At 57.3% G+C, this 17,119-nt stretch overlaps 1 protein-coding gene across 5 annotated transcripts in view; it reads left to right on the forward strand.

Annotated features, from left to right (window-relative positions):
- Positions 1-17,119, forward strand: part of PTPRF (protein tyrosine phosphatase receptor type F) — an 84,438-nt gene that overhangs the window by 11,576 nt on the left and 55,743 nt on the right. For all 5 annotated transcript variants that reach the window (XM_069588938.1, XM_069588940.1, XM_069588936.1 and 2 more), the window contains 3 exons: positions 2,584-2,719; positions 11,709-11,854; positions 12,040-12,181. In XM_069588938.1, the coding sequence (XP_069445039.1) occupies positions 2,629-2,719; positions 11,709-11,854; positions 12,040-12,181 (379 nt within the window). In that variant the 5' untranslated portion in view covers positions 2,584-2,628. The remainder of the gene's footprint in view (positions 1-2,583; positions 2,720-11,708; positions 11,855-12,039; positions 12,182-17,119) is intronic.

Raw genomic sequence — 17,119 nt, forward strand, 5'->3', positions numbered from 1 at the left:
GAGGCCCAGTTTCTCTGACACCTATGGGCAGAATCTCATCCAAGAGGGTACCACACGATATCTGCTCTGGAGTAGCAGCCCCACGATGGCTGTGCTGGGCTTTTCTGGTGACTCAGCAGTAAAGAATCTGCCTGCAGTGCTGGAGACTCAGGTTCAATCCCTGCATCAGGAAGATCCCCTGGAGAAGGACGGCAACCCGCTCCAGTATTCTAGCCTGGGAAGTCCCGCGGACAGAAGAACCTGGTAGGCTGCGGCCCATGGGGTCAGAGAAGAAGCAGACATGACCAAGTGACGCTGTGGCTGTGCTGGGGACTGACACCCCCTGATACTGATAACTGGTGTTATTTCTCTGAGATAATGTACCTCGGTAATGTCCATCAGGCAGCTGCGCACCTGTGATGTCTGTCCACACTCACATGGCATCTGGCCGGGATGGCTACACCTCCATGATGTCTCTGCCTGGGAGATGCACTGCTATGCCAAGGCAGCTACAGGGGACTGTGGCTCAGTGGCCGTTATACCGGGGAGTTACACTCCATGACGGCTGTGCTGTGCTGAACCTCCACGGTGTCACCCCTGCATCCATGCCAGAGAGATCTGTGTGTCTGCACGGGTGCTGGAGGGGGACAGGTTCACACCTGGACGGCTTGTACAATACCTGGGAGGGAAACCTCTGTGAATGTCGTGTTGTTGCACCCCATGGTGTCTGCACTGGTCCCCTCTGCCTCTGTCCTGTGGTGCAGCACGTCACTGATGCGTGCACCAAGGATGCAGGATGGTGTTATCAAGGGCCCACACCCCATGACAGCCCGGCCCGGCAGTTCACCACCTGGTGTCTGCTGGGAGGTTGGACTCTATCACTGGTCACCGTGCGGCACGACAGTGCTGTGGGGACCACGCCCGGACAGGCAGGGCCCTAGTGATGCGTGACCTCCATCCCAGCCTGGCCATACAAGGCATCCTGGTGGGGACGCCCTCTCTCCTGGTCTCAGCTACCTGAACTCTGATCATTGAGCAGAACCCCAGGTTCGGGGTAAACGGGGCTGGATGCCCACGAGGCTGCTTCAGTGCTCTTGCTTTTCCTGCTCAGTCCATCTCAGACTTCCGGTACGATCTTGGGACAAGAGACAGTCCCCCCCTTCCCCTTTGTGGTTAGCCCCTACCTCATTGCGCAGTCCTCCTGCTTTGTCCCAGCACCTTTGCTCACTTTCTGCCCTCTGCTCTTCAGAACTTTGTCCCGGTTGAGACTGGGGTCCAAGTTCCAGGGCAGAGCAGAGCCATCTTTGAGTCCGGTCTCTCCCTGTTCCCAGCCCTCCTTGCAGAGTCTCTCACCCTGTGGGTCAGCTGGGTCTGGTCCCCTCTCCCACCCGAGTCTGTAGGAGCCGCCGTGGAGCCCTGAGGTATGTCCACCATCACTCTGTGCCCAGGGCATTAATGAGGGACTTTGTACACCAGCCCCTGTCCCAGAGCAAGGTGTGAGTCGAGCTGGTGGGTACTGGAGCAGATCTCCTGAAGCCCCCTGAATGGGAGCCGTGGGAGAGAGACCCTCAGGAGCTCGCCCTCAGGGCCGGGGAGTGATAGCAGTGTGTCTGTACTGTCTAGTGTGACCATGCTGAGTGCTCTGCGTAGGGGCCAGATAGGGTGTGTGTGGAGAGGGAAAGAGCACACTCAACCGAGGAGCCCTGTAAGCAAAGGTCTGGAGGCATTCAGACCATCCCGTATGGTCTTCCCCTGCCTGGGTTCCTGGCTTAGCCCGGAGGGCAGTTGTGAGCGAGTCGCCATCTGGAGCTTGCACCCCGTCAGTTGATCTGCTCTGGGCCACTGGGGTAGGGCAGAGGAGGTGTGGGGTTGACTCTCAGGGTCCAGCACCCCCAGTCCTGGCCACTAGGGTCTCCCTGTGATTTTCTTGTAGAGAAGGCTGGTGCCATGGGAATTGGGTAGGATGAGGGTGGCCAGGCAGGGCGGCTGCAACTCGTCCAGAGCGCGTCCTGGCGAGCCCAGACGGGTTGCGGCTTTGGCTCCCAGCCTCTGATACCTGGATCCTGTCTGTAGCCGCCAGGGCTGTGCTCTGAGGCCTGTGCCCAGCATATAGGCTCTGCTGGGCAGAGGAGGGGCAACAGGAGGCCTCAGAACTCTGGAGTTCCTGGCCTCTGTGGGTCTGCTAACTGCTCTGTCTCGGTCTCCGTCTCCCTCTGTGTGTCGGTGTCTCTTGGACCCCGTTTCCCTGTCCCAGTCCCCTTATGGAGGCGGGTTGGAAACTCTAGGTCCGGAATGGAACATCCCTGTACATCCTCTGCTCTCAGAAGCCCCTGCCCCCTACTCAGATTTAGAGGATGAGCTGAGGGCGTCTTGTACTCTCCCTGCAAATGACTGGTGGGTTATCCTTGGGGTCTCCAGGGAATCGGTGAGGAGTCTGGGTTTGCACAAGATTTGGAAGGTCTAGATGGTCATTGCACACTCCAGAGTGGGGGTGTTTGTTGAACTAGGTGGTCTTGGTGGTAAGTGGGGGCCAGGAGGTGGCGGGTGGACAGTGGGACATGGATGGATACCAGCCAGTTAACTCTGCCCTTCCCTCCGTCACAGGTTGATTGTCCCAGGCTGTGGTTGGCCGCTGTGCTAGAGCCCCGGATGACCCCTGAGCCAGCCCCAGGAAGGACGATGGTGCCCCTCGTCCCTGCACTTGTGATGCTTGGTTTGGTGGCAGGTGCTCATGGTGACAGTAAGTCTGGCCCCTCAAGGTGTGGGGCCTCCCAGATGGAAAGGATGCATTCTTCCTAGTAGGACTCCGGGAGGGGGGATGGGATCAGTCACCAGGAGAGACCGATGGCTAATACACCTCCAGACCTTCTGTCCCAGAGAGGCCTCCCCCTTAGAGCACCCGCCTCCAAGGAGCACCCTGTGGAATACCCACCTGTCTCTTACAGTGCTGCAGGGTGGGGCGTGTGTGAGTGTGACCCTGTTTATGGGCTGAAGGTGAGACGTGCCCAGGATTTGTGTGGTCACAGACGATGTGCTCAGGCGGGTACTGTGTCCACTGCTGTGGACCTGTGCAGAAGGCACAGTGTGGGTTGCATCAGGGGATGGTGTGGGAATCAGGGGGCTGCATACAAGGAACATGTGTGGATGTGTGAATGGGACACCAGGTGTGTGCACAGGTCCAGGGAAGGGTGAGAAGGCAGCCTCCATAGCCCTTCCTGTGGTCTAGGCCCTTGTAGACACTGAGCCCTTCCTTCCCTTCCCTGCATCAAGGCAGAGGGGCCTCCCCTCCCCCAGCCCCTCAGCCCTTAGAGTGGGGGAAGATTGCACTTGGCCACAGGAAGCTGGGCTCCAGCGCCCCTCCTTGTGTGTTGGGGGAGGTGGGATTGTCCCCTGCCCAGATCCAACTCGGAACTTTGGTCCCTTTCCTGCCGCCCTTCCCCCTGCCTGGCACTACAGGACTGGCCGCAGCCCGCCCCATCACTATGGTTACCACTGCTTGGTTACTGGCGGGAGGCGGGGCACAGGGCAGATTTAGCCAATCTGCACACGGAGGAGGAGGGGCGAGGTCGGAGCCAAGGTCCCCGGGGAACGAGGCTGTTCCCATCCTGTCCGGAGCCCAGAGCTGGCCCAGGGCCAACCTGGGGGTCAGCCCGGGGGTCAGCAGGCCATAGGTTCCCCCCACCCCCTCTCCCAAGTATCTGGGTGCAGAGCTCTCTCCTTGCCCCACCCAAGCCCTTTCTCCTAAGGGCTCATTAATTATTCAGGACCAGACCCTGGAGGGGGTGGAACTGGAGAGCTCCGCCCTTTGTCCTCCAGGCTGAGCTGGGTGGGGCTCCTAGGGCAAGGGGGAGACAGGGTATTCCTCTTGGGGTGCGGGGCGTGGGGTAATGAGAGCCTTAAGGTGCTGGTGATTAGAGGGCCAGGCTAGCTGGAGCAGGGCAGGGTGGGGGGTGCTGGAGAGAGCTGGAGCCTGCAGGGACAGCCCGGGGCAGAAGTCACTGGGTGTGACTCTGAGATGGCAAGGAGGCCAGGGCTCATCAGAGTCAGCCCCTGGACACTGACTTGCTGGCCTCGCTCCCCGACCCTCACTCTGGACACTCTTAGGGCCTTCAAATGGGAGCTTGAGAGTAGAGGGAGGACCACGCTGCTGGCTGTCAGAGACAATACACCTGGGAGCGAAACTGCCTCCTCTCCTGCTCAGACCCAACATGCTGGAACCTGTACCCACACCCTCATTCCCCCAGACCTGCCCATCTTTCTGTGTTCTCTCTCCTGTGAATGGCTTTCCCACCCACCCAGCCACCCAAGTGAGAAACCTGGGCCTCCTCCCACTCTCATACCCACATCTAATCTATCACTAGGTTCTGCTGTTTCTCCCTCCTGAATGTCTTTGGAATGCATCCACCTCTCCCTCCAGGGCCTCATCCAAGCCAGGCTCAGCGCTCTCTGGGGCTTTTGCAGGCCACAACCTCCTGGTGGCTTCCTGTCTCTGTTCCATGGTGGGAGTCATGGTGCAAAATGAAAACCTGACCACGCTGTCTCTCAGTTGAAAATCCCTCGCTCTCTGTTGCCTTTCAGTTGGAGCCTTGGGGTCCAGGCCCTGCGTCTCTGAGCCTCTGCCAGCCTCATCCTTCACCTGCCCCATCCTTCACCACCCCACCCCCCGTGCTGACTTCTCAGTTGCTCCCGTGCTCTCCTGTTTCCTCTGATAGAAACCCTCTTCCCCGTCCCCTCCCCTGACGATTTCCACTCACCTGGAGCCATCACCTCCTCCAGGAGCCTTGGTCATGTGCTGTTCCCCTGGGCACATGTGACTCTGCGTCAGGTCTGCAAGTCCCAGGGGGTCAGACCATTGTCCAGCTCAGGGCCTGGAGTTTGGTAGATGAGTCATTGAATTGGAAGGGTGGGGTCAGGCCTGAACCCCTAGTAGGAGCAGAGTGGAACAGAGCAGAGTCTAAGAACCTCCATGCTGGTCTCTTAAGGACCAGAGCCCAAAGACCATGGTCTTGAAGGTAGGAACCAGCTGGAGATGCCAAAACAGGCAAGTTGGGTTCTGCTCACAGGCAGAGAGCGGAAGAGGGACCTGGGCTGGGGCTGTGATGACCTGACCCCAGGAGGCACAGACGTTTGGATTTGTCCCTGCCCCCACACCTTGGCCAGCCTTAGGTTGGGCCTGGGAGACTTCTAGCCAGGGCAAGCAGGCAACGTGGACAGAGCTGCTGCAAAAGGTAGGGCAGGCGCCCCAGAGAATTGACGACCGGAGCAGTGGAGCGCGGAGCGGACAAATGTGTTTCTATAGGCCTCTTAACGAGACAAATGAATGGGGGCCCTGGCCTCTGAGGGAAGTGCAGGGAAGAGGGGCGGAGAGGCAGCTGCCAAGAGTTAGCCCAGAGGCCTCGAGTCAATGCCGAGTCAGCTCTGGCGGGGACCTGGGCATGGGGCTCGGGGACTCCCCCAGCTGGGGCTTGTGTTTCTGAAGAGGGCAGCTTGTGGGGGCAGAGGTGGTCCTAAGCATGAAGAGGTTTCTGCTGATCTGCTATGTGCTTGTCACGTGCTCAGTGGGAAGAATCCACACAGGCCTGCATCTGGAACCTGCGGTGGGGTTACTACAGCGTGCGCTGTGCTGGGGGCGGTGCTGGCACCCCCAGAGGTAGTGACCTAAGCGTCATGGGAGGGGGTAGGAGGCTTCCTGGAAAACCAGGGCCCTGAAGGGTGAGTGGGCATTTGCTAAAGGTTGAGGGGGGTGTTGCCTAATGAGATGAGACAGGGGAAGACGCAGGAACGGGCTTCTCCCTGGAGCCCATGAGAGGACCACCGTGAGGACCATCTCCCTTTTGTTCCCAGACAGCGTGGGGCAGACCAGTTACTTGAAATCATAGGAGCCCAGAGCAGGATGTGGAGAAGGCAATGGCCACCTACTCCAGTACTCTTGCCTGGAAAATCCCATGGACGGAGGAGCCTGGTGGGCTGTGGTCCATGGGGTCGTGAAGAGTCGGACACAACTGAGCGATTTCACTTTCACGCATTGGAGAAGGAAATGGCAACCCACTCCAGTGTTCTTGCCTGGAGAATCCCAGGGACGGGGGAGCCTGGTGGGCTGCCATCTATGGGGTCGCACAGAGTCGACACGACTGAAGCGACTCAGCAGCAGCAGAGCAGAATGCCTAAAGGCTAGAAGTATAGGTGGGTAGGTAAAGTCCTAAGTAACTGGGGATGTATCTGTCATCGCAGCCCTGACCCGGCCCGTGGAGCTGGAACGGGCCAGGTAGCGTGCTTGCTGCACGTGGTTCAGCGGTGCCGTCCCCACCCCACCACCCCATCCTTGGGGCGGCCAGACCTGGTGGCCCGTCTAGACTCTGCCCTCAGTGGAACTTCCGGCAGGTTGCTTTCCCTCTCAGGGACTGTTTTCCTATTGCACAATGAGGATAGTCACTTCTACCTGGAAAGGTTAACTGAGGTCACATGTTCAAGGCATCTGACACTTCATACGTGCTCCCTCCATCCCAGGCCATGACCTGGAGCTAGCTGTGTGTCCCCTGGGAGCCCAGGGCTGTCTCTGAGCGAACCTCCCTCCTGGGGATGCCAGAAGTGGTCACAGGAGCCAGTGTTAATGAGTCCCCAGCTCATTAGGCTCTTCAGGGCCGGGGAAACCTGCCTCCCTGCCCTCCCTTACAGCCCCTGGCTGCTGCGTGTCTGTGTGCCTGTGTACAAGGGGCTGCAGGGAAGGTACAAAATAGCAGTCGTCTCCCTGGAAAGTAGCCTTAGGCAGCTCAGTTTGGCTGGGCCCTGGGACCCATGGCCCCCCAGGGCAGCCCACTTGTTTCTTCTCCTAGGCTACTCCCTCCCACTTGGCATGGGCTCAGCTACCTGAGAGTGTCCGGGGCATATGCCCCTGGGAGTTGCTGCCCAAAGGCCTGTGCAGCCGTGACTTCCATGTGGTCAGGGAGGGGTGGTTATGGAGGGGAGGTGGCCTCCAGGCATGTGTCCTTGGAAGTTCTGTTCAGACCCTCCCTGGACGCCAGCTCTGGTCAATACTGGGCAGAGTGGTTGAGTCACTGAGGGTACCTGCCTGCCTGGAGACCTGACCAGTGACTGTAGCCCAAAGGCTGAGGGGCGCAGAGCAGGCTCTCATAGGCTTTAGAGTAGGGTGCATGAGAGGGGCTGGGCACATGCACAGGCAAGGGGGGTGCCCATGGACTTGGGTGGGATGGCATCGCCACAGGACCTGAGCTGTGTCCCGCACAGTGCTTGGCCCGTGGCAGGGACTTTTTTTTGTTTTTGTTTTGAAAGAGTCGAGAAAGGTGAGCCTGGAGAGGGTAGCAGGAGTGAGTGTGGGAAAGGCAGCGGGGAGACAGAATTTGTGCCCCCAGAAGTCCAGCTGGTGAAAGAGGCGAGGGCTTCGCAGAGCTGTGGGATGAGAGGTGCCCTCCTGTGGGGGTGAGTGGGCTGAGAGAAGTGAGGGTCTGGTCTGATGAAGGGGAGAGACCTGCCCCCTGGACTGCACATTGCCAGTCTTTGCCAGGGCCTGGTGGGTGGGTGGGCTGGGCAGGGCCCTGGCCCCTCTCCAGCCTCCCCAGGAGGTTCTGCCTCCTCGACAGCCCCAGGCCTTGGGCACCTTCCAGCCTCCACTGTACTCAGGCCTTCCCCTTTCTCTCGTGACCTGTACCTGGCTGCCTCCCCAGCTCCCGGTTCTTTGTTTGGCAAAGAGGCCCCACCCCCAGGCACACTCACCCAGCCGTCTGGTTCAGCAGGTTCCAGCCTCTGGTTTCTGCAGCTGGCAGGTTGAGGCAGGAACCAGGGGGGTTCCACCCCGGCTGCTCTCCCCAGCAGGTGTTGAGGGCTCCCCAGTGTGGTGTGTGAGGGGCCCGAGGCCTCCATCCTCCTCCGCAGGCCTTCCCTCATGGTCGTCAGGTCACCTCCCTTGTGCCCCCCACTGCCCTGTGCCAGGAATGGGGTTGGCGCTGGGACAGGGAGGGAATCAAGGCAGGCAGGTTACTGCCCTGCCCAGGGTTATTGTTCTCTGTCGGGAAACAGCCATGAATCAAATACTCCTCCACAATGTGGAAAAAGTAATAACCTCACACGTGTACATAACAAACCGTGAGCAAAAGCAGTAACCTCACACGGGACATAACAAACCATGAGCACGGCTGTGAGGCAGAGGGGGGTCACCAGAGGGCCCCAAACACAGACCACGCCAGTCGAGCTGGGGGCGACAGCGGAGGGGCAAGGAAGGCTTTCTGAGGAAATGATGTCCAAACTGAGATCAGAAAGGTGGATAGGAGACAGTGGGTAAAGAGGTGGTCTAAGAGGTTTGTGGCAGGAGGAACAGCTTATGCAAAGGCCCTGAGGTGCAGGATGAGCATTGCTCATCCAGAGGATGGGAAGCCAGGGCTCCGGGGGGTATGAAGGGCTGGGGTCAGACCTGGCAGGGCTCTATCCACCACGACAGTTTAAGTCTTGTTTCAGAAGCCATGGGAGGCTTCTAGAGGGTTTTGATCAGGAAAGAGGCTGCCACTTCGCTCCTGAATAGACACTAGGCTGGAGAGGACAAGGCTGGAGGCAGGGACGCAGCTGGTTAGGTTGGCGCAGTGTCCAGTCGAGGGAAGGTGTTGTCTGGACTAAAGTGGTGGCAGAACTGGAGCCGATTATACAGAGTGAAGTAAGCCAGAAAGAAAAACACCAATACAGTATACTAACACATATATATGGAATTTAGGAAGATGGCAATGACGACCCTGTATGCAAGACAGGGAAAGAGACACAGATGTGTATAACGGACTTTTGGACTCAGAGGGAGAGGGAGAGGGTGGGATGATTTGGGAGAATGACATTCTAACATGTATACTATCATGTAAGAATTGAATCGCCAATCTATGTCTGACGCAGGATGCAGCATGCTTGGGGCTGGTGCATGGGGATGACCCAGAGAGATGTTATGGGGAGGGAGGTGGGAGGGGGGGTTCATGTTTGGGAACGCATGTAAGAATTAAAGATTTTAAAATTTAAAAAATAAAAAACTAAAAAAAAAAATAAGTAAAAAAAAAAAATATAAAATCAGACAGTGTGAAAAAAAAAATAAAGTGGTGGCAGAGCAGGAGAGGGGAGCTGCAGTCTGGAGGTGTGGGGAGGGGTGTTCAGTATGCAGAGGGGTGGGTAGGAGACTCTTCCCCACCCCTGAATGTGGGAGGAGGGGTCCTATTTGATAAGACCTGACTGAAAGGACCAGCGTACAAAGATAGGCTCTGCAGACCGGGAGTGTCCGGAGCCTCCAGAGGGCAGTCGGGGCAAGAATGAAGCAACCTGAGGCTCTCTGAACCTTTCTGGTGTCCCTGTGCCACTCTGGCCCCCAGCAGGTTTGCGTGTTACCCCAACAGCGCTGCCCTCGACCCCCTCTGGGTACTCCCAAGTGCAAGTCAGGTAGGTCCCCAAGTCTCCCTCCTCCAGGGAAGCCCTGAGCTGTGCTTAGGGTTTGGAATGCTGGCTCAAATCCTGGCTTTACACCAGATCAGTGTTGATCTGGATGTTGTTTGACCTGCTGAGCCTCCATATCCCCATCTCTAAAATGGGGATGATAATACTACTGGTGCTAAAGAGGGTGATAGCTGCCCACAGGCGAAGTCCAGCTGTGGGAGCAGCCTACAGACATCACGTTTTGTCTGCACAGACCACTGCCTCTAGCACTTCCTAGCAGATGAGGCTTAGAGATAGTTAGTGACCTTTCTTAATAATTACACAACCCATTACCCAAAACCTCCAGAGCCCGCTGGACCCTGGGGCACCAGGTAAGATGGACCCCTCCCTGCTCCCTGCAAGGCTGAGCCCTCCCAGCTCTGCACTGCAGCTGTCACTCCTGAGCCTAGTGGTTGGTCCCCAGACCCTCCCGTCCTCAGAGACACTGCTCCATCTGTTGTCCCTCTTCTCTGTACTGGATCAGCACCTTCTCTCCCTGCTGGCTCCTTCCCATCAGCATTTAAATACCATCTTTTGGGCTTCCCTGGTGGCTCAGTGGTAAAGAATCTGCCTGCCCATGAAGGAGACCCAGTTTCAATCTCTGATCCGAGAAGATCCCACATGCCGCAGAGCAACCGAGCCCACGCACCACAGCTGTTGAGCCTGCGCTCTAGAGCCCAAGACCTGCACCTGCCGAGCCCGCGAGCCTCGACTGCTGAAGTCCGCTCGCCCTAGAGCCCGTGCCCTGCAGCGAGGGAAGCCGCCACAGGAGAAGCCCACGCGCCACCGCTGGAGAGTAGGCCCCGCTCTCTGCAGCTAGGGAAAAGCCTGGGCGGCAGTGAAGACCCAGCACCGCCAATAAATAAAACTATTTTTTGAAAGTACTGTCACACCTTAGGAAAGAAAGAAACGAGAATGGAAAAACCTCTCTCCAGTCTTCACCGCCTCCAAGTGCCATCTTTTCTTTCTCTTCCCCATCACAGCCAGTCTCCTTTAAACGGTCACTGTTCTCTGCTCTCCACTTCTTCACCCCCAACTTACTCCTCAGTTCTTTGGTCTGGCTTTGGCCCCTGCCACCCCCCTGATTCTGCTCGTGACAAAGCTTCCAACTACACCAAGGTGAACTGTTTCTGCCAAGTGTTTTGGAGTCAAACAGGCTTGAACTCAAATCTCAGATGTGCTGCTCATTGGCTGTGTGACCTTGAGCTAGTGACTTGACCTCTCTGTGCCTCTAAACTGGGGACCACAAGCAGTGGAGGACTAAATGAGATAAAGTACCGGGTACAGAGTGGGATTATCATCATTGCACAAACATGTTTTTGTGCCAGAGACCAGGCCAGGCCTGGCCTCATCAGCACCGAGCAGGTGGTCTGAAAGGTCACTTCTCACGGTATCAGCCTTCCTGGAGCTGTTCATTGGCCTGATTAATAGGAAATGGATCCGCTGTCGGGATTAACGAGGCGTTGCTACATCTTAATGAAGGCTGGGTTTCCCGCATCTCATGACCCTGGGTGGTGGGATTCCAGGTTGACCCTGTTGTATATCAGAGGAGCATGGGTGGGCGTGAACGTACAGTGTCCAAGCCCATTCCCTTCTCCCCCTCTGGCTGCTTCTCAGTGGAACTTTGGGGAGACGTCCAGGCTGTCAGAAGGCAATCACCCAGTCAGTGGGAGCTGGGTGGGGAGGGTAGATTTACAGGAAAGCATTCACCTGGGAAGACATCCAGAGATAGGGTGTCTCTGGATTAGGAGGTGGAATGTCTAGGCCTCCGGGACTGATGGTGCGTGGGGGCCGGGGAGAGGAGGAGTCATGGTTTCTGGCTTGAGCCTCGGGGTAGGTGGTGGTACCATCCCCTGGGTGGAGAGCAGTCATGTCTTCGAGAGAGGCTGGGCCGCTCCCAGCAGCTCTCGGCATGCCTTTGTCCTGGAGCTTGGAATTGTTGGGGGGATGGGAGACAGACGAGTGTAGCAGTTAAAGTACAGGCTCAGTTGCCTGGGCTCAAACCTTGGCTCTGCCACTAAGCGGCTGTCGTGTTGGGCAGATCCCATCATCTCCGTGTACCTTGAGTTCTCTGTAAGCAAAAATGAAACCCACCTGAGTTGCTCCCAGCTCTTTGAAGAGCGCCTGACACATAAGAAGCACTGCGTAAGGGCTGGGCATCACTACCATGGTTTCCTTTATAGACCTTTCTTCCCCTCCCCCACGCCTGCCCGCTGTGACACAGGCCAAGTCTGCAGTGACCATCCCATGGTGACTTGACGTTCCTCTCTCTCCAGGCAAACCTGTCTTCGTCAAGGTCCCCGAGGACCAGACTGGATTGTCAGGAGGGGTGGCCTCCTTTGTGTGCCAAGCCACGGGGGAACCCAAGCCGCGCATCACATGGATGAAGAAGGGGAAGAAAGTCAGCTCCCAGCGCTTTGAGGTACAGCCTCGTGTGGGAAGGGGCAGGCAGGGCTCTGGGTCTGCCTGTTTTGAGGTCTGGTCCTATATCACCTCCTCTTGATCTCCCTCCCTGGGGGCTTTTTCTCGGCAAGAGAAAGGCTGAGCCTGAGCAGGCCCCAGTGTCTGTCCCGAGCAGGCTGTGACCGAGTGTCTCTCCTCCGGCAGGTCATTGAGTTTGATGACGGGGCAGGGTCTGTGCTGCGGATCCAGCCGCTGCGGGTGCAGCGAGACGAAGCCATCTATGAGTGCACGGCCACCAACAGTCTGGGGGAGATCAACACCAGTGCCAAGCTCTCAGTGCTCGAAGGTACCTGCTGGGAAGGGATGCGGCATCGAGGGGTGGGGAGACTCATGTAGGGGATGAGCCGGCCGGCCGGCCCCGGCCCCGCCGTGGACTGCGGCGTGTTTGGAGGACAGAACCGGCTATCCTGGGGTTGGAGAAGGTCAGCGGTGGACAGCGATGATCGCTGGGTTTTTGGCATATGCGTGGTGTCTTTGTGTTGTGCTGAGCCGGGGTGTTGCTTGGCTGGGGTCTGGGGCCTGACCTGAGGTGTGAGGTGGTAGCTATGTATCACTTGGGGTACATGATTCGTGGGAGTGAATGTGATTTTCTTGTGGAACCTGGCTTGAGGGAGGGGCTTCAGAGAAGTGTGTTCCCAGTCGCTGTTATGAGCAAGGGCCCTGGGCTGGGGGCTGGGGCTCTGTATGTGGACTTTAACTACCTCTCTCACTTGGTGGCTCCTCCATTCATTCACAAACATGCCCTAATGACGCCTTGTGTCCTGAGAGTTATCTGACCTGGTCCTGCCCTTGCGACTTCAGTCTCCAGTATGTTCTGCGTTCTGCAGGAGAGGCCCAGGGGACTGCCGGGGGTGGGGGATGCGCAGGGGTTCAGGGGAGGAGGGAGCTGTTGTCTGAGTCCTGAAGACTAGTGGGAGTTGGGATGGGGGCCTTGGTGGGGAAATAGCATCAGCTCACACCAAGGCCCAGAGGCAGGAGACCGTGGAGCTTTCAGTGAACTCTTGAGTGGTTCCATTTGGCTTTGGGGTGGAGGGTGGCTGGAAGACACACAGTAAAGTGGGGAAGAGTAGGTGGTTCAACATGAGCCTGGAGAGGTTGGAGGGCAGATCACACAGGACCAACCAGGCTGCGAAACACTTTCCTGGGGACATAGGAATCCCCAGGCAGGGAGTGACATCATCGCCGCCCACCCCCACCTGCCACGATGAAGGCTTCAGTCTGACTATGTCTACACGTATTTTCAAAATATGGCTTGGACTGTTGCTTTAAAAAAAAAATTGCAATACCAATACCTGTTCACTGTGGAAATTTTGGTAAGTATAAAATAGCACATAAGAAAAATTAAAAATCACCTGTTTACCTTACCACTACTATTAACATTTGGTTATTTCCTTATAGTCCATTTTCTGTGCATGCATTATATATATAACAAAAACAAGATTACATTCTCCCCAATGATTTGTAGACTGCTTTTTTAAAAAAAAATATGAACATCTTCTTCACCGTCAAGTATTTTTCTGCATCGTTGTTTTTAATGGCTGTGGGGGAGTGTCATGTGCAAGTACCCTAAGCTATTCAGCCGTTCCCTTATTGTTGGACACACATGTTTCCCGTATCTTGGTTGTATAAATAAGGGACTGCGTGCTTCCTTACAGATGTGTTCACTTTCCTGATTATTTCCTAGATGCAGAGAAGTGGAATTGCTTGGTCAAAGGGCCACATGCGATGTTTAGCCTTTTCAATATTTTCAGAAGGCTGTGTCAGTTTACACACCCATCAGACAGGGCATGAGAAGGCCTCTTTTCTGCACATCCTCACCAGCAGTGGGAATTACCATTAAAAAAATCTTTGCCAAGTTAATAGGCGAAAAATGGCATCTCAATTTAATTTGCATTTTTTTGATTACAAGAACAGTTGAACATCTTCTTGTGTTAGCCGTTTTTACACTGTGGCTTTATGCGTTCACATTCATATCCATTCAGTAACTCCTTTGTGCCTGTGTGTCTCCTGCGAGGCAGGGCAGGGCCCTCCAGCTTAAGAGGGGCAGTGGTTAGGATCAGGGCTCTGGACCGCTTATTCTCTTTCCTTGTGACCTTGGGTGAGTAACGTGCCTCTGAGCCTCATCTTGCTCCATCTGTAAATCGGGACATGATGCCTGCCACTGGTTGGGAGGATTAAATAGGATGCAGTCAAGCACTTTGCTGGATTCCAGCATGAATGGTAGCTGCTGTAGAGCTGAGAGCTGCACATCCTAAGGCCCACACGTCAGCTCCCTGTACGTGGTGTCTGTGCTGCCTGGCCTCTGGGTGACGCAGCCCACACTGTCCACTCCCCTAAGGGCGGGGGCCCAGAGGACAGGCCCTGCACCAGGATCCCTGACGGTTGTGTGCTCTCGAGCTCCTCCCTGCCACCCCTGACCTCAGTTTCCCCACTCATGACCTCAGGACAGGTATTTCAGCACTGCCCTCCCTCCTGTTGCTTGCTGCCCCAGCAGGAGCCATCTGCCCTGCCCTGGCATTTGGGAGGTAGCCGAAGGGCCAGACTGTGGCTCCCACCCCAGAGGGCATCTCTCAGGTCCTCACATTAAAGGGAAGAGAGACTTCTTCTTAGTTTTGGAGGAAAAGTCCCCACAAAGTCCCTACACGCTAGTTCTGGAGGGGCCTTCTTAGAGGAGGGTTTCTCTAGCAGGGGACTGGGGTGTGTTCATGCTTCTGGGTGTGAGAGGTGTCTGGTGAGATTGGGGAGACACCAAGCCTGCTCCTGGCCCAGTTGGGATGGAGCTGTGGGCCCGAGTGAGCCCCCTCCTGCTCCTGAAACACAGCACCTGGAAGGTGAAATGCTGACTTGCCATGTTGGTCTGCGTAACCTCGACTGGCTCTGGGCTTGGCAGAAAGGAGTGGAGTAGGAGGTCGCAAAGGTGCCAGAGGGCGGGGCCTGAGGAAAGCAGCTCCCTCAAACCGTGCCAGGCCTCCCCTGCTGGCCAGAGAGGCTGGGTATGTAGGAGTGGGGTGAAAGGGTGGTTTGACTACAGCTGTGGGCTTGGGTCAGAAGAGAGCCAGGGCCATTCCTGGGAGGAGGGCTGGGGAGAGGAGAAAGCCAGCTTGGGGACCAGGACTCCAAGTTGAGTTCCTTACGTGCAGCTCAGCACACGCTGGGCACTTCAGGGGAGTGGCCTGGGGCTCCCTGGGTGACGCGGCTCCGCTGAGAGGTTGCTGTGTCCCAGGCCTGCATGTCCATGCCGGGCTCCCTGCCCTGCCTTGCTCTGTGCCAGGCCCAGCTCCTCTCACATTGGAAGCACCCCACACCACTCCCACTCCGTGGCCTTTGCACCCAGCTAGCTCCTTGGGCAAGACTGCCACTCCCAGGGAGTCCCAACTGCCCTGTGATGCCCAGCCGGCTGCCTCCCCACCTCCTCGGCCCGGGCTGGTTACAGGGTGGGGGTGCCCGGCACAAGCTGGCTGGGGGTGAGCTGCCCAGCGTTCCTGTCTGAGTGGTAATTGAAGCCATTAGCGCGCCAGCCTCTCCCTCGCCGCGTAATGGCAGGAAAAGCTCTTCTCACTCCGCACTCTTGAGGCTGAATCACTCCCCCTCCAACCCGCCTGCTGCCGCCACTGAGACAGGGAATCTGACATTTTCCCTCGCGAGGGTGGGGGAGTCGAGGGGGAGGGGAGGCAGGCCTTGCTTCCCGGCCTTTCCTTCCAGGAGGTGGGAGAGCCAGGAGGGTCTTGGAGCTCAGTCTGGAGGCTCAGGATCTGCCTGGGCCAGTGGGTTCCGACCAGGAGGTACCGTGATCAGGAAAGCCCTGGAGGATGCCAGACAACAGAGGTGTGGGCTGGGCCCTGGTGACTTGGGCAGGTTCTGGAAGGGTCTAGGAGAAGGGGAAGGGGAAGAGGGGGAAGGAGGAGGAGAAAGGCCAAGGAGCAGAGATGAGCCATTTCTGATTTGCCTTGGAGGGCTTGGCTCGGCGGACGCAGAGTGCAAGAGGCAGCATTTGCTTGTGGTCATGGATACAGCAGACAACACGCACCCGTGTTGTGGCATGTGTGCCCCGTGTGCTGTCTGGAAGGCTGTGTGCATGAGGTGTGTGATGTGGTGTTACACTCTTACGGGCTGTGTGTGCCTTACGGGTTGTATAGAAAACAGGGGCTGTGCATCCAACTGTGTGCGCGTGCTTGTGCATACGTGCATCAGGCAGTGTGTGTGGTGTGGTGTATACAGCAGGTGGTGTGCGTCATGCCGTGTGTGCATCAGACAGTGTTTGTATGGGGTGCGGGCGGAACAGTAGGTGCTGTGCGCCTTATGGGCTGTTGTGTACAGCGGGGCAAGGGGTGTGCAGCAAGCAGCCTGGGCCGAGTGTATGCAGTCAGTCTGGTGCTGCAGGAGGCCGGAGGTGAGGGACTCATTGCCTCCAGGACCCCGCAGGATCCCTGCTCAAGGCTGGTGGCCAGCCAGGGCAGCTAGACAGAGATGGATGTGGAGCCTGAGAAACTATCCTTCGGCAGGCCAGGGGGAGGGGAACCAGGGAGGGACCCCACCCAGGCCTTGGGACTCTCTCCTCTTCGTCTCCTCCCCACACTGAGCCCCGGCTCCCTCTCACCTGTTCCCACCTGGCCTTGCTGTCTGCTGGTGACTGACCAGGACCACACCACTCAGGCCACAGAGGCCCAGGAATCCAGGTGCCCGCATGGTACGCCTGGTCTTGCCCTCTTCGTTGGGGACAGGCTCTGGGGGAGGCCTGCTGTCAGGCCTGTGGGGTAGTGGCTGGTGGCGGGAGGCGGGCAGTCAGTGCTGGGCCTGGACCCCAGGCTCGGCAGTGGTTTTGACCCTGGCCTGGGGACTGTGGGATGATGAGGCCCTCTTGAGCCCCATGCCAAGCCCCTTTGAAGATGACTGATGAACAGCATACAACCCTGTCCTGCCATCCCGGGCTGGCCGCACATGAAGCACGGCCAGTACAGAAGCTGGTGTTTTCAGGGTGGGTGGATGTTTCCCCAGGATGTCAGTGCCCACCCTCCTCCCTGTCCCTGGCCCAGGGCTGATGAGGGGGTGGGGCATTTGGGTAAAGGGCTGTCACAGGCAGAGGACGGCCATGCCCCTTTCCTGTTGCCTGCCCATCTCCTCCCTGATTTGCATCCACAGAAGACATAGAAAGGGCCCCTAGAACCTAGCACCTAGAACCCAGGCCAGCTTCTGCCCCTTCCCTCGCAGCTGAGGCGTGACCTAA

Source organism: Ovis canadensis, chromosome 1, assembly GCF_042477335.2.
Source record: "Ovis canadensis isolate MfBH-ARS-UI-01 breed Bighorn chromosome 1, ARS-UI_OviCan_v2, whole genome shotgun sequence".
Taxonomy (NCBI): domain Eukaryota; kingdom Metazoa; phylum Chordata; class Mammalia; order Artiodactyla; family Bovidae; genus Ovis; species Ovis canadensis.